The sequence below is a fragment of the Schistocerca gregaria genome, chromosome X, assembly GCF_023897955.1.
Source record: "Schistocerca gregaria isolate iqSchGreg1 chromosome X, iqSchGreg1.2, whole genome shotgun sequence".
Taxonomy (NCBI): domain Eukaryota; kingdom Metazoa; phylum Arthropoda; class Insecta; order Orthoptera; family Acrididae; genus Schistocerca; species Schistocerca gregaria.
The window spans coordinates 182,302,911-182,315,631 of NC_064931.1; the positions used below are offsets into that span (position 1 = coordinate 182,302,911).

The 12,721-nt window shown below is 44.7% G+C and overlaps 1 protein-coding gene across 1 annotated transcript in view; it reads right to left on the reverse strand.

Annotated features, from left to right (window-relative positions):
* Positions 1-1,950: 1,950 nt before the first annotated feature.
* Positions 1,951-12,721, reverse strand: part of LOC126297478 (protein obstructor-E) — a 48,756-nt gene continuing 37,985 nt past the window's right edge. The window contains exons 3-4 of the mRNA XM_049988352.1: positions 9,565-9,772; positions 1,951-2,262 (exon numbers count right to left, since the gene is read on the reverse strand). Coding sequence (XP_049844309.1) covers positions 2,241-2,262; positions 9,565-9,772 — 230 coding nt within the window. The 3' untranslated portion in view covers positions 1,951-2,240. The remainder of the gene's footprint in view (positions 2,263-9,564; positions 9,773-12,721) is intronic.

A 12,721-nucleotide genomic window follows, 5' to 3' on the forward strand; every position in this document is an offset into this window, starting at 1 on the left:
CGGTCTTGGCGTGCATCCGTGCGTCGCTGCGGTCCGGTCCCAGGTCGACGGGCACGTGTACCTTCCGCCGACCACTGGCGACAACATCGATGTACTGTAGAGACCTCACGCCCCACGTGTTGAGCAATTCGGCGGTACGTCCACCCGGCCTCCCGAATGCCCACTATACACCCTCGCTCAAATTCCGTCAACTGCACATACGGTTCACGTCCACGCTGTCGCGGCATGCTACCAGTGTTAAAGACTGCGATGGAGCCCCGTATGCCACGGCAAACTGGCTGACACTGACGGCGGCGGTGCACAAATGCTGCGCAGCTAGCGCCATTCGACGGCCAACACCGCGGTTCCTGGTGTGTCCGCTGTGCCGTGCGTGTGATCATTGCTTGTACAGCCCTCTCGCAGTATCCGGAGCAAGTATGGTGGGTCTGACACACCAGTGTCAATGTGTTCTTTTTTCCATTTCCAGGAGTGTAGACTGCGGCAGGGGCGAGTGCAAGCGTCCTCGACAGTCACCAATGTGGTGGACGGGATCTTGAAGATATGCGTATCTTCTATGGAAGGGAATCGTGGAGTAGCTATTGGGGCAGTTGTCTGAGATGCCGGGCCACGCATAGTATTCATTAGTGTCCTAGTTCTCTTTTGGGATACGATGTAACCCCCTGGCAGCCCACTCGGTTGTTACCCCTAAACCTTTCTGATACTACTCATCCCTAGTCAGTAATTTTATATCGGAATGGACGTTCTCAGGTAGCATAAGATGAGCGGTAGAAGTAACGCGCAAGTATCCTCGAGGTTTACTCTTTCAGCACGGTGAGAAAAATCACACCAACACGAGCAGTAATGTATTCATGGTACCGATGACTGAGATGTCGGGAGTACAAATCCTGACGGGCCTAAGAGAACCGGGTTTCGGCCGGGTTACAGTTCGAAGAGGCGCCTACTTTACGGGTAACGATGCTAAGTTAAATGGACGCAATGTGACTTGGGTGACTTGGCTAACACCCCCTCCACGCTGAGTCGCCGAGGATGCTGTCCACCGGTATTTATTTGGCGATCGAAGGCAAAGTGTTCTCCTCCAAACGGAGTGTCCATTCCCTTTTTCTAGGAGCAGTTTTTCCTTGCACAAGTATCAACTGGCCATTGGTGACACTGGTAGTAGACATTTGCGCAGACCGAACATCTGCTCAGAGGGCAATGAAAGTGTGCAGATTACGGTACTGATGTGAACACCGGGTGAGTTTCGTAACTGAGACAATAGTGGTACAGCTGTGTGCAGAATTTTTTCACCGAAGTCACGACTGAGTTAAAGGCACTTTTGGAGGAGCGTTTACCTTTGCATGATGTCCAATCTGATTCACAAAATTCATTTCATTTACATTGCTGTTTTTTGCATTTCCAGTAACAAATCCATCATTTCATGTGCAACCTCTCTGTACATGACTATAGTTTGTCCATCACCTGTTGTTTCCACTACATCAAGAATAGCGTGAAAGAAACCTGCAGTTTTCATTTCATATCACGAAAGAAATAAACGAGAATTTTCTAAGAGATTTTAATTTTTTTTTTTTTTTTGCAGTCTACGATTGTAATGACTGGATGTTCAAAAATTAGTATACTACCCGCCAAACTCAGGATTTACTGGAATTTCTCATTCTCCGTTATTTTATAGTTCAGTACAAAAATAGCAACGCTGTAATGTGCCATGGAAGTCACTAAACTGAAACGTGCCCTACACGATTAGGTTTCATCCACAAAATTCGTGAGAAGGTACTAGGTCAGTGGGAATGCTTTAGCAACTGGCAACTATTTTATATACTGACAGACTATGCTCACAGAAATTCCGAAGAGGAAAAATATTGTACTCAACATGCGTCAGGCAAAACAGTTACCACAGATAAGTACTTACAGACAATCAAAACAAAAATTCATAAAAATAAAAACACAAAGAAGTCGGTGCTGTACGGTAGTTAATTGGGTAAAGATCTTTATTCGGTGGACATTAGTGTATACCACTGAACCAGATATACAGTACTTATTCTACAGAGACGACAACATTTGTACAATAATTACATTATTCTGGGAGAATTTCTTGCAGTCTTAAAATCTGTTAGGACTTTACATACACAATTTTGAACATCATAAATAATTTTTTGTGGTAATACATTTTCACATTTTCTAAGAAATTAACTGTAAGGTGTGGCGCACAGCAGCATGCTCCAGAATAGTTGCAGACGGTTGCCTTACTTCCTCAGGTAGTTGGCGCTGAAACAAACACAAACTGCGTTAATTTCATTCATACCGATATAAATGTCTAATAACTCAAGATTGAGAACATTCATCATCATAATCATTGCAGAGAGCTGTCCTCTAAAGATTTAAAAAGAAGCGGTTTGTTTCTTTAAGTCAACTCAAATTCAGTATTTTGGACGTTATTTCACTGAAAAGAGTAACTTATATCTAATTTTGAAATAACAACTGTATATATTCCTTCTACGTATGTACTGAGTACAGTTCTATCTTAATGAGCAGAAATGAAAGCAAAAAATTGTCTGCCGAAATAGAACTTTTATTGTAATTCCGATAAACGATTCCTATATTTTTTCGAATGTGGAAGACTGTTTAACTGAATACCATCGAATACTTGAGCAAAAGTATTTCAAAGTACCCCTACAATTGGAATCTGGTAGCTAAAAATGTAGTTATTAGTTCGATTTTATTTAGAGAATTCGCTATACTTCACTATAAACCTATGTTACTCATTAGTAGGTAGCAAAATTAGTAATACATCTTGAGCTAGTGTCTCCTCCACATGTGAGACATCCAAATTTATTAAATAGTTTATTAAACAGTTGATTTATTGGTCTTCCACAGCAAAAAATGCAATCCATCCTAAAATAAGACCTTTGTATACTGAAACAGGGTTGAAGTTTCAACATGTGACATCCACACAAATACAACATGAGAAAGTGTCACCTTGTTTGGCTACATAATTGCAGCGTTGTTAAGGAAAAGAGCAGACTAATACGGTTTATTTGAGGCAAACTGAAAAAATACGCTCAACATATCGCTATGCTGAAAACGGTAGAAGTTAAATGCGATCAACGTAAGAACCTTCCATCACGCGAGAACATAAAAATCGTTGATAATTTTATGACACACGTAAATCGTACGGGCAATAATATAAACCATATGACCAGCCAAAGAAGTGAGGAGAGGATTGAAAATTACTGTTCCGTGCCATGTCGGCGAGGAGATCCTAAGAGACGGAACTCAGACTCGGATAGGAGGAAAATGGCAAAGGAGATTGGCGTAAGTTTTACAAAGGAATCATTCCGGGATTTGCTCCAAACAATTTCTGCAATAACGGCAATTCTGAATCTGGAAAGCAATAGGACGTTTGAACCTCGCTCTTCCTGAATGTTCAACCCGTTGCCTTAAAAAAGGGCCCTTCGATCTGTCACAGAAGTCGATGAACAGAGGAATCTGAGAGCTGAACGATCCAGAAACGATTGTTTGGAAAATCGTGAGGAAACTAATGAAGCAGAAACCTCACTGCACGCATGTACCACAACCACTAAAGCACATGGACAAAGTGACTCATTTTAAGTTTTCTACACGAATGCAAGAGAATGTGGAAGAATAGACGAGTGTAGTTATCGTGCGAAACGTGTCTTTTGATGCATGTAAATGGTACAGCGATCTGACACAAAAAGCAAATCTGGCACTCCGAAAATCCACTCTGGACACCTATTAGTGGACTGTAATATAAGGTGTGCCCATAGCTGAATTCTTTTGGGGCTACTTCCTATGAAGTGCCTGAATATCTATGGAAGAATGGCAGTCGATTCTTCCTTAACAGCCGCAGCCATACTTCGACGCTGTTGGCTGGAGTGAAGTCGACGTTTTAACTCGTCCCATAGATATTCCATTGGGGTCAGGTCGGGACTTTGGGGAGGTCAGTCCATTTCAGGAATGTTACTGTCCACAAACCACTGCCTCACAGATTCTGCTTTATGACAGTCAGCGTTGTCATGCTGATACAGCCATCGTCTCCAAACTGTTCCTCTACTGAAGGCAGTACACAATGCTGTAAAATGTGTTCATATCCTTCCCCATTAAGCGTTTTCTTAAGTACAATAATGAGACCACACCCTAACAATGAAAAACGACCCATACCGCAATAACCCTCCGGCTTACCTCACTGTTGGCACTGAACATTACGGCACGTAGTGTTGTCCAGGATGTCAAATCGGAACACTTCCACTGGCCTGCCGCAGGATACAGCATGAATCAATAGTCCACATAACTTGTTTCCAGTCACTTACTGTACAGTGGCGTTGCTTTTTACATCACATCAAGCGTCGCTAGCACTGACAACATAAATGTGTTGCTTACGAGCAGCTGCTAGACCATTGTACTCATTCTTCTTAACTCCCTACGCACGGACATAGTACTATTTTGAATGCTGAGAGAACTTTGGAGCTCACGAGTGAATCATTCCGCTCTGTTCTTGCGATTTTTTATAACCAACTTCCGCGGTTTTCGATAGTCCCTGTACGTCGCTACACGAGATCTGTCTGGTCTCGGTTTAGCTGTTGCTGTTCTCTCGCACTCCCACTTCACAATCACATCACCAACTGTCGACTTGGGCAGCTTGAGAAGTTTTGAAATAGCCCTGGTAGCTTTGTTACCAAGGTGTCATCCAATGACTAGTTCACGTCTGAACTCACTCAGCACTTCTGACGGGCCCATTCTGCTGTTACTAATTCTTTTCTGACAACACAGGATTTCCCTCTTTCTTTTATAATGGTGTGGTAGTTAGTTGTCAATTTCAAATTATATCGGGGTGTCCGGATACTTCACATCGGAAAATGTGTACTGAGAAAGTGTCTTTAGCCGAGCTTCATCTGCCAACAGGATAGCGCCCCAACCCAAGTCCACCTCGACTTCCATGAGTTATTAAACACGACACTGGGAAACTTATGGATGGTTCGTGGTGGAACAGTGAGTAGAGATTCCCGTAAAGACTTCAGCACTCACCATACTTGTGACTTCTTTACGAAGGCAAAGAAGATTCTTATTGTTTGTGGCACTTTTGCCAATACATCTGCTAGTGCTATGAACTCGCATTGGCAATCCCATCAAGCCGATTTATACAAATATATTACGTATATTGAGAGACAAACATAATTACAATTTCAGTGTCTGTATAGTAGCCACGACGGAACACGTTGAACATGTTGTGTTGGCAGAAGAGCTAGCACCGTGTCACTAGAGGGGCCGAAATGCACGCGTTTTAGCTCACGCAGGCTGGCGTGAGGAGGGAAGAACTATACTGACGTGAGGTCTGGAACATGACAAGGAATTAGAATTCAGAAAGCGGACGTAATTAATTTGATACTTAACTTTAATCCATTAATGATGAACGTCGCTCTTGACGGTACATGATTCACAGTATTATCTGTTCAGAAGATATAGTAACTGAATATGGCGCCTTGCTAGGTCGTAGCAAATGACGTAGCTGAAGTCTATGCTAAACTGTCGTCTCTGCAAATGAGAGCGTCTGTATACAGTAAACCATCGCTAGCAAAGTCGGCTATCCAACTGGGGCGAGTGCTAGGGAATCTCTCTAGACCTGCCGTGTGGCGGCGCTCGGTCTGTAATGACTGATAGTGGCGACACGCGGGTCCGAAGTATACTAACGGACCGCGGCCGATTTAAAGGGTACCACCCACCAAGTGTGGTATCTGGCGGTGACGCCACACAACACTTTTACCAAAAACTGGAAAAACACAGCTAAGATTTATTAGTAATGTGCTGCAATCACTGTCAGTAACTCGCTAGTGACACTTCTCCATGATAGTGTGTGTTAAGAGTCTTTATCACTCATGTTGATAATCTGCTGAACGGATAACGAAAGGCTGATAAGGAAATTTGTTGGTAGGGAGGAAATTAGGATTTAATGCCCATCAATGAAGAGGTCATAAGTTTACTGTCTACGTTCGACTCGCAAGCGTAAACAGAGCAATAGTCGTCGTAATCTGCACACTGAAAGTATATGGAGGTTGGACAAAGATGTGGAAACACCGCAAGAAAGGTATGCTTGAACATAAACGCAGATGCTCGCCAAGCCTGCAAGCTGTACTGTTATATTTGACCACGAATAGCACCTCAACATGATGTAAATACCATTCATGGTCAGAAGAGCATTCAGTGTTATTGTGAGTGCATTGTGTCGGAGCTAAGTGAATTCGAACGTGGGCAGATAGTTGGTACTCGTATGCTGACTGCTTCCGTAACAAAGGGAGCCGAAGCTTTTGGTGTATCAAGAGGCATCGTATCGGAGATTGATACCGCATACTGAGAAAACGGAGAAACATCATCCGCTTAGCCTCACCACGAAAGAAAGTGTGTGTTGAACAATTGTGACAGACGGTCATTGAAGATAATCGTGACGATAAATAAGACGATAGCTGCAAAAGTCACTGCAGAACTGAACGTTGCACTCGCGAAACCTGTCGACACCAAAAAATCACCACGGGAGCTCCAGAAGCAGGGAATTGCAGCGCGTGCTGGAAATCCAATACCACTTATGAGTGAAGGAAATGCCCGTAAAAGGAACACGAGATACCGAAGCCATAAAGCCTGGAATATACACTCCTGGAAATTGAAATAAGAACACCGTGAATTCATTGTCCAAGGAAGGGGAAACTTTATTGACACATTCCTGGGGTCAGATACATCACATGATCACACTGACAGAACCACAGGCACATAGGCACAGGCAACAGAGCATGCACAATGTCGGCACTAGTACAGTGTATATCCACCTTTCGCACCAATGCAGGCTGCTATTCTCCCATGGAGACGATCGTAGAGATGCTGGATGTAGTCCTGTGGAGCGGCTTGCCATGCCATTTCCACCTGGCGCCTCAGTTGGACCAGCGTTCGTGCTGGACGTGCAGACCGCGTGAGACGACGCTTCATCCAGTCCCAAACATGTTCAATGGGGGACAGATCCGGAGATCTTGCTGGCCAGGGTAGTTGACTTACACCTTCTAGAGCACGTTGGGTGGCACAGGATACATGCGGACGTGCATTGTCCTGTTGGAACAGCAAGTTCCCTTGCCGGTCTAGGAATGGTAGAACGATGGGTTCGATGACGGTTTGGATGTACCGTGCACTATTCAGTGTCCCTTCGACGATCACCAGAGGTGTACGGCCAGTGTAGGAGATCGCTCCCCACACCATGATGCCGGGTGTTGGCCCTGTGTGCCTCGGTCGTATGCAGTCCTGATTGTGGCGCTCACCTGCACAGCGCCAAACACGCATACGACCATCATTGGCACCAAGGCAGAAGCGACTCTCATCGCTGAAGACGACACGTCTCCATTCGTCCCTCCATTCACGCCTGTCGCGACACCACTGGAGGCGGGCTGCACGATGTTGGGGCGTGAGCGGAAGACGGCCTAACGGTGTGCGGGACCGCAGCACAGCTTCATGGAGACGGTTGTGAATGGTCCTCGCCGATACCCCAGGAGCAACAGTGTCCCTAATTTGCTGGGAAGTGGCGGTGCGGTCCCCTACGGCACTGCGTAGGATCCTACGGTCTTGGCGTCCATCAGTGCGTCGCTGGGGTCCGGTCCCAGGTCGACGGGCACGTGCACCTTCCGCCGACCACTGGCGACAACATCGATGTACTGTGGAGACCTCACGCCCCACGTGTTGAGCAATTCGGCGGTACGTCCACCCGGCCTCCCGCATGGCCACTATACGCCCCCGCTCAAAGTCCGTCAACTGCACATACGGTTCACGTCCACGCTGTCGCGGCATGCTACCAGTGTTAAAGACTGCGATGGAGCTCCGTATGCCACGGCAAACTGGCTGACACTGACGGCGGCGGTGCACAAATGCTGCGCAGCTAGCGCCATTCGACGGCCAACACCGCGGTTCCTGGTGTGTCCGCTGTGCCGTGCGTGTGATCATTGCTTGTACAGCCCTCTCGCAGTGTCCGGAGCAAGTATGGTGGGTCTGACACACCGGTGTCAATGTGTTCTTTTTTCCATTTCCAGGAGTGTAGAACAATGGAGAAAGTCATTTGGTTTGATGAATCTTGTTTTACCCAGTTTCCAGCTTCTGTCAGAGATTACATCCCAAGAGTGAAACACGGCGGGGGTTCGGTGAAGATTTGGGTAACCATAACATGGTATTCCAAGGGTCCCCATGGTTACTCTGTGACGCCGCGCTGATCCCAAGGATTATGTGACCATTTTGCCTGGTCAGGAAGATCCCACGAAACAATGTTTATTGCCCAGTGGTGCTGTTGCTGCTGCATTCCAAAACGACACATTTGTTCATATAGCTCGCATCTCCAAGACTGGTTTTGTGAGGGCTGAGATGAACTTACACATCTCCCAATGCCACCACAGTCACCGGATATCAATATTATTGAGCCTTTGTGGTCCACTTTGGACAGAAGAGTACGTGAGCACTGTCCTCCCGCATCATACTTACCTTAAGTGCCCCTCTTTTGCTGGAAGAATGGTATAAGATTCTCTTGAAAACTATACAGGATCTGTGTTGGGATTGTTTTGGGAGAGGAGACCAACAGCGAGGTCATCGGTCTCATCGGATTAGGGAAGGACGGGGAAGGAAGTCGGCCGTGCCCGTTCAAAGGAACCATCCCGGCATTTGCTTGGAGCGATTTAGGGAAATCACGGGAAACCTGAACCAGGATGGCAGGACGCGGAATTGAACCGTCGTCCTCCCGAATGCGAGTCCAGTGTGCTAATCAGTGCACCACCTCGTTCGGTCAGGATCTGTGTCCATTCATTCGGAAGCGACTGGATGGTGTTTTGAAAGCCAACGTCTTACCTGCACTGAATTAGGTATGGTAAAGTGTTGTGTCTTTGAGGGTTCTAAATTACTGCCCACCTCCTTTACCAATAGTGAAACCAAGACAGCTCGCCGCGCGGAGTGGCCGCGCGGTTTGAGGCGCCATGTCACGGATTGCGAGGCCCCTCCTGCCGGACGTTCGAGTCCTCCCTCGCGCATGTGTGTGTGTTGTTCTTAACATAAATTAGTTTATGTAGTGTGTAAGTCTAGGGACCGATGCTCTCAGCAGTTTGGTCCCTTAGGAAGTCACACACATTTGAACAAGACAGCCCACAAACAAAACGGGATAGTTTGTTGGGGCATTATGCTGACAGACTGAGTACTTCACACAACACGGCAGAATGGGATATTGCCCACGTCTCCGTCCCGTGCAAGAGGCGCGGCCCAAGTGATACGCCGGTTGCACCCACTGTAGCTGTAGGCGGCGGTTGTAGTAGCGAGGTGCGCACGTCTGAGTCGCTGTCGATACCCATTGTAGGTGGGGATACTAAAATGAGAGGCGAAGCATGAGGTAGAGTGGGGTAGGTTAGAGAAGGAAATCGGCCGTATGTTTTTAAAGGATCCATTCCAGCATTTGCCTCGAGGGATTTAGGGAAACGACGAAAAACTAAATCTGGACGGCTGGACAGGAATTTGAACTGGTGGGCGTTTTAACGGCTGCTCTCTTACCACTTGGGGACGAGCTCGGGCTCCTCGCAGGTGAGGCTGGACTCGTCGAAGACCTTGCCCTCGCCGCAGGAGATGAGGCGCGGGTATCCGTTGACGCACGTGATGAGGCGACCGCAGTCTCCGGGGATGGGGAAACGGGGGTACGGCCAGAACTTGGCCGCCACCGTGTTGGACGGCACCTTGGTCGGGCACTTGAATCCCACGACAGCTGCAACAAACGAGTCGTAACTCAGTTACATCTGCTGACACGCAGGCGGCAGAATATCACTGAATCCGTCTCGGTAACAGTCGCAAAACATGTCTATTGTTGCTGTAATAGGCATTTAAGCTCTAGCTGATCTTCAAGTGAACTGTACTTTCAACCTAGTTTTGAAATATGCTACCCTGTTATATCTAAGACTTACATTATGCTTATTAGCAAAAAAAAAAAAATATATATATATATATGTAGAACCACACACGATGACACATACAGGCACTCAAAAATATCTTTATAAGAAAAACTAGAGAAAAGAATATTGTTTTACCAAGGGCAAGCTAATGGAGACCAAATTATTTAACAACTACGGATTAAAAGAAGAACTTCAAAATTCATCAAGATGATTATTTCCTCGCAAGCTTTCTTTACGAAGACCTTTACATACACTTTTAGACGAAAACAAAGATGTACCACGAAGGTATCACCCGAATGGGACAGAAATTGCAGGGCCCTTCTACCAGCTCAAGATTTTGACAATCTAATGTATAAATCGCGCGTAATTTGGCACGTTATCCCTCAGGAGGACATCCAGCAATTCTGTCAGTCAATGCCAAGCCGAATAATTGCTTGCGTAAGGGCCAGAGGTGGACCAACGCGTTACTGACTTGCTCAATATGTGAAGCTCTTTCTCTTGAATAAATCATCCAATTTTTCTGAAATTTTTGTAATTTATTTGTCTGTACATGGTAATCAAATCTACCGATTTCCGTCCCATTCGGATAATTCCATCGTGGTGCGTCATTCTTTTTGTCTTAGGGTATGAATCACTAGTTAACAATGAAATATTGTTGTCTGTTGTATTTGTGGATACTGATTTCAGGTACAGTACGTAAAATGTTCAGTCACATGCAGTTTGAATAGAGAATCTCTCTTAGGTATGTTACGCAAAACGTAACTACCTACATAAGCATCATAATAACGCCAGTATTGTTTTGTGATGTTTTGAAGTGCCATTTGCTACAAAAAGTTGTTTTATTTCATAGTCTGTAAGGCAACTACCTCGCTCTGGGATGGTCCTGAAGAAACAGCGGTGGACCTGGAAAATCTGACAAAGGAAAACGCCTTTCACTGGAGGGGAAACTTACTATTCGATTTCTTTGTGGAAAAAAAATCCTGCTTCCACTTCACACAACACTTGAAATTATGAAATAGTGTATTAAAACTCTATCGGAAGATGAGGAAACTTTAAAGTAAATCGGATCTGACATTCGGAAAGTAACGAAAGACGGGAAATTTTAAGATAAAATTAAAGAAATTGGTAGATCAGCTTGGATATACTTTAAATAAATTATCGACAAGTTTCTGAGCAACTGATTACAAGTATGTAGTGAAAACGTGCTGTATAACACAGTGAGCTTCAAGCTGCACTTGCTGGGCTCCCATGTCAGCTCATTCGCAAGAAAATGTAGTTGCTGTGAGTGAGAAACAGGGAGAAACGTTCCATCAAGTGTGTAAAGAAAAGGGACGAGGGTATCATGGTCGATGGGATGCCACTATGATAACTGATTATTGCTAGACGCTGCACATGGAGTGTCTTGACGCAGCGCACAAAAGAAAAATTTCGAAACACAGTTAAGGGGCAAAAGAAGACACATTGCGATGTGTACCTTTGTATTAGTACTGAAGAACATAATACTTCATTATATTGTTAAGAGTGTGTTATTTTAGCATGTTTTTATACACTTTTTTAAATATATGTGATTAGTATTAATTTTCTGATTCTTCGTAATTACTTTTTGACAAACCTTACATTCTAGAGAGACATCCTTGGCATTTCCTAAATAAGCATATCAAAATATAGTAGGATCACCTAAAATGACTTTAGAAATCTGTAAAGTATAAAATTGTAAACCAGTGCGTTTGAAAACACAACTATATAAATGCAGATGGTAGCCGTGTTATTGCCCTCCGTGTGTTTGTCTTCTCCGTACGTTTTCTTACTGAGAATCCATAAAAAAAAAAACAGTAAAGTAGGGAAAACAGTTTTCAAAATACATCATACACAACACACTGAGGAAGCATAACATTGCAATACCATCAGGCCATAATATGTTGCAAGGATTACTGCCCTCAGAAATATAAGACTTGAGTGCATTAAGAAATAATTAGAGACACCTGGAAGCTGGCACGAACATATCTAAACATTATTGACAAGGGAAACTTCCCATCACAACCCCCTCAGATATAGTCGTAACATGGCCCAGTGTATTGCCCGTCAAAAACTGAACACAGATGAAGCATGAAAAAAGGAAGAAAGTGTGATGAAATAGGAAAAAAGGAGCAAAATAGAAAAAAAATGAACGGTCCAAATCAAAAGGTGCAACATCGGGCGATTCCGTAGAGCCATGGCGTCGGGGTTACGTGGTCACAGTATTCAAATTTCCATCGCGCACATTTTTTTTCACAAAATTATGAACTTTTCGTCCGGTCATTGATGTTTCTGTTCGCTGTACTGAAATTCGTGCCTGTGTCGTGCTGTAACGTCAGTTTGCAACAGCGAGGTGTAAGGAAGGGACCTATAATGAATGTTGATTCCACACAACTACTCTACCAGCAGAAAAAAAAGTGGCTCTCAAATAAAAACCGCATACGTTTCATAAAAACGCAGCAAATCAACCGAAACCTCCTTCGATAAACATGTCTAGTGTGTCATACACGGCACTGGTAACAGTATGTGTGTCATATGATACGAATCTCTTATTGACGCACCTAGCTTGTACGACTGGTGAGTGAGTGAGATATGCCTCGTTGCGCGATTTCGGTGTTGGTATGATTGTTAATGTGATCACTATCTAAGAAATGATGAAAATATAACAGTTTGCCACATAAGTTGCAACAAATGAACGCAACAGTGTCACAGCCACATAGTTTTCCCAGAGCTCTATCATCATCATCATC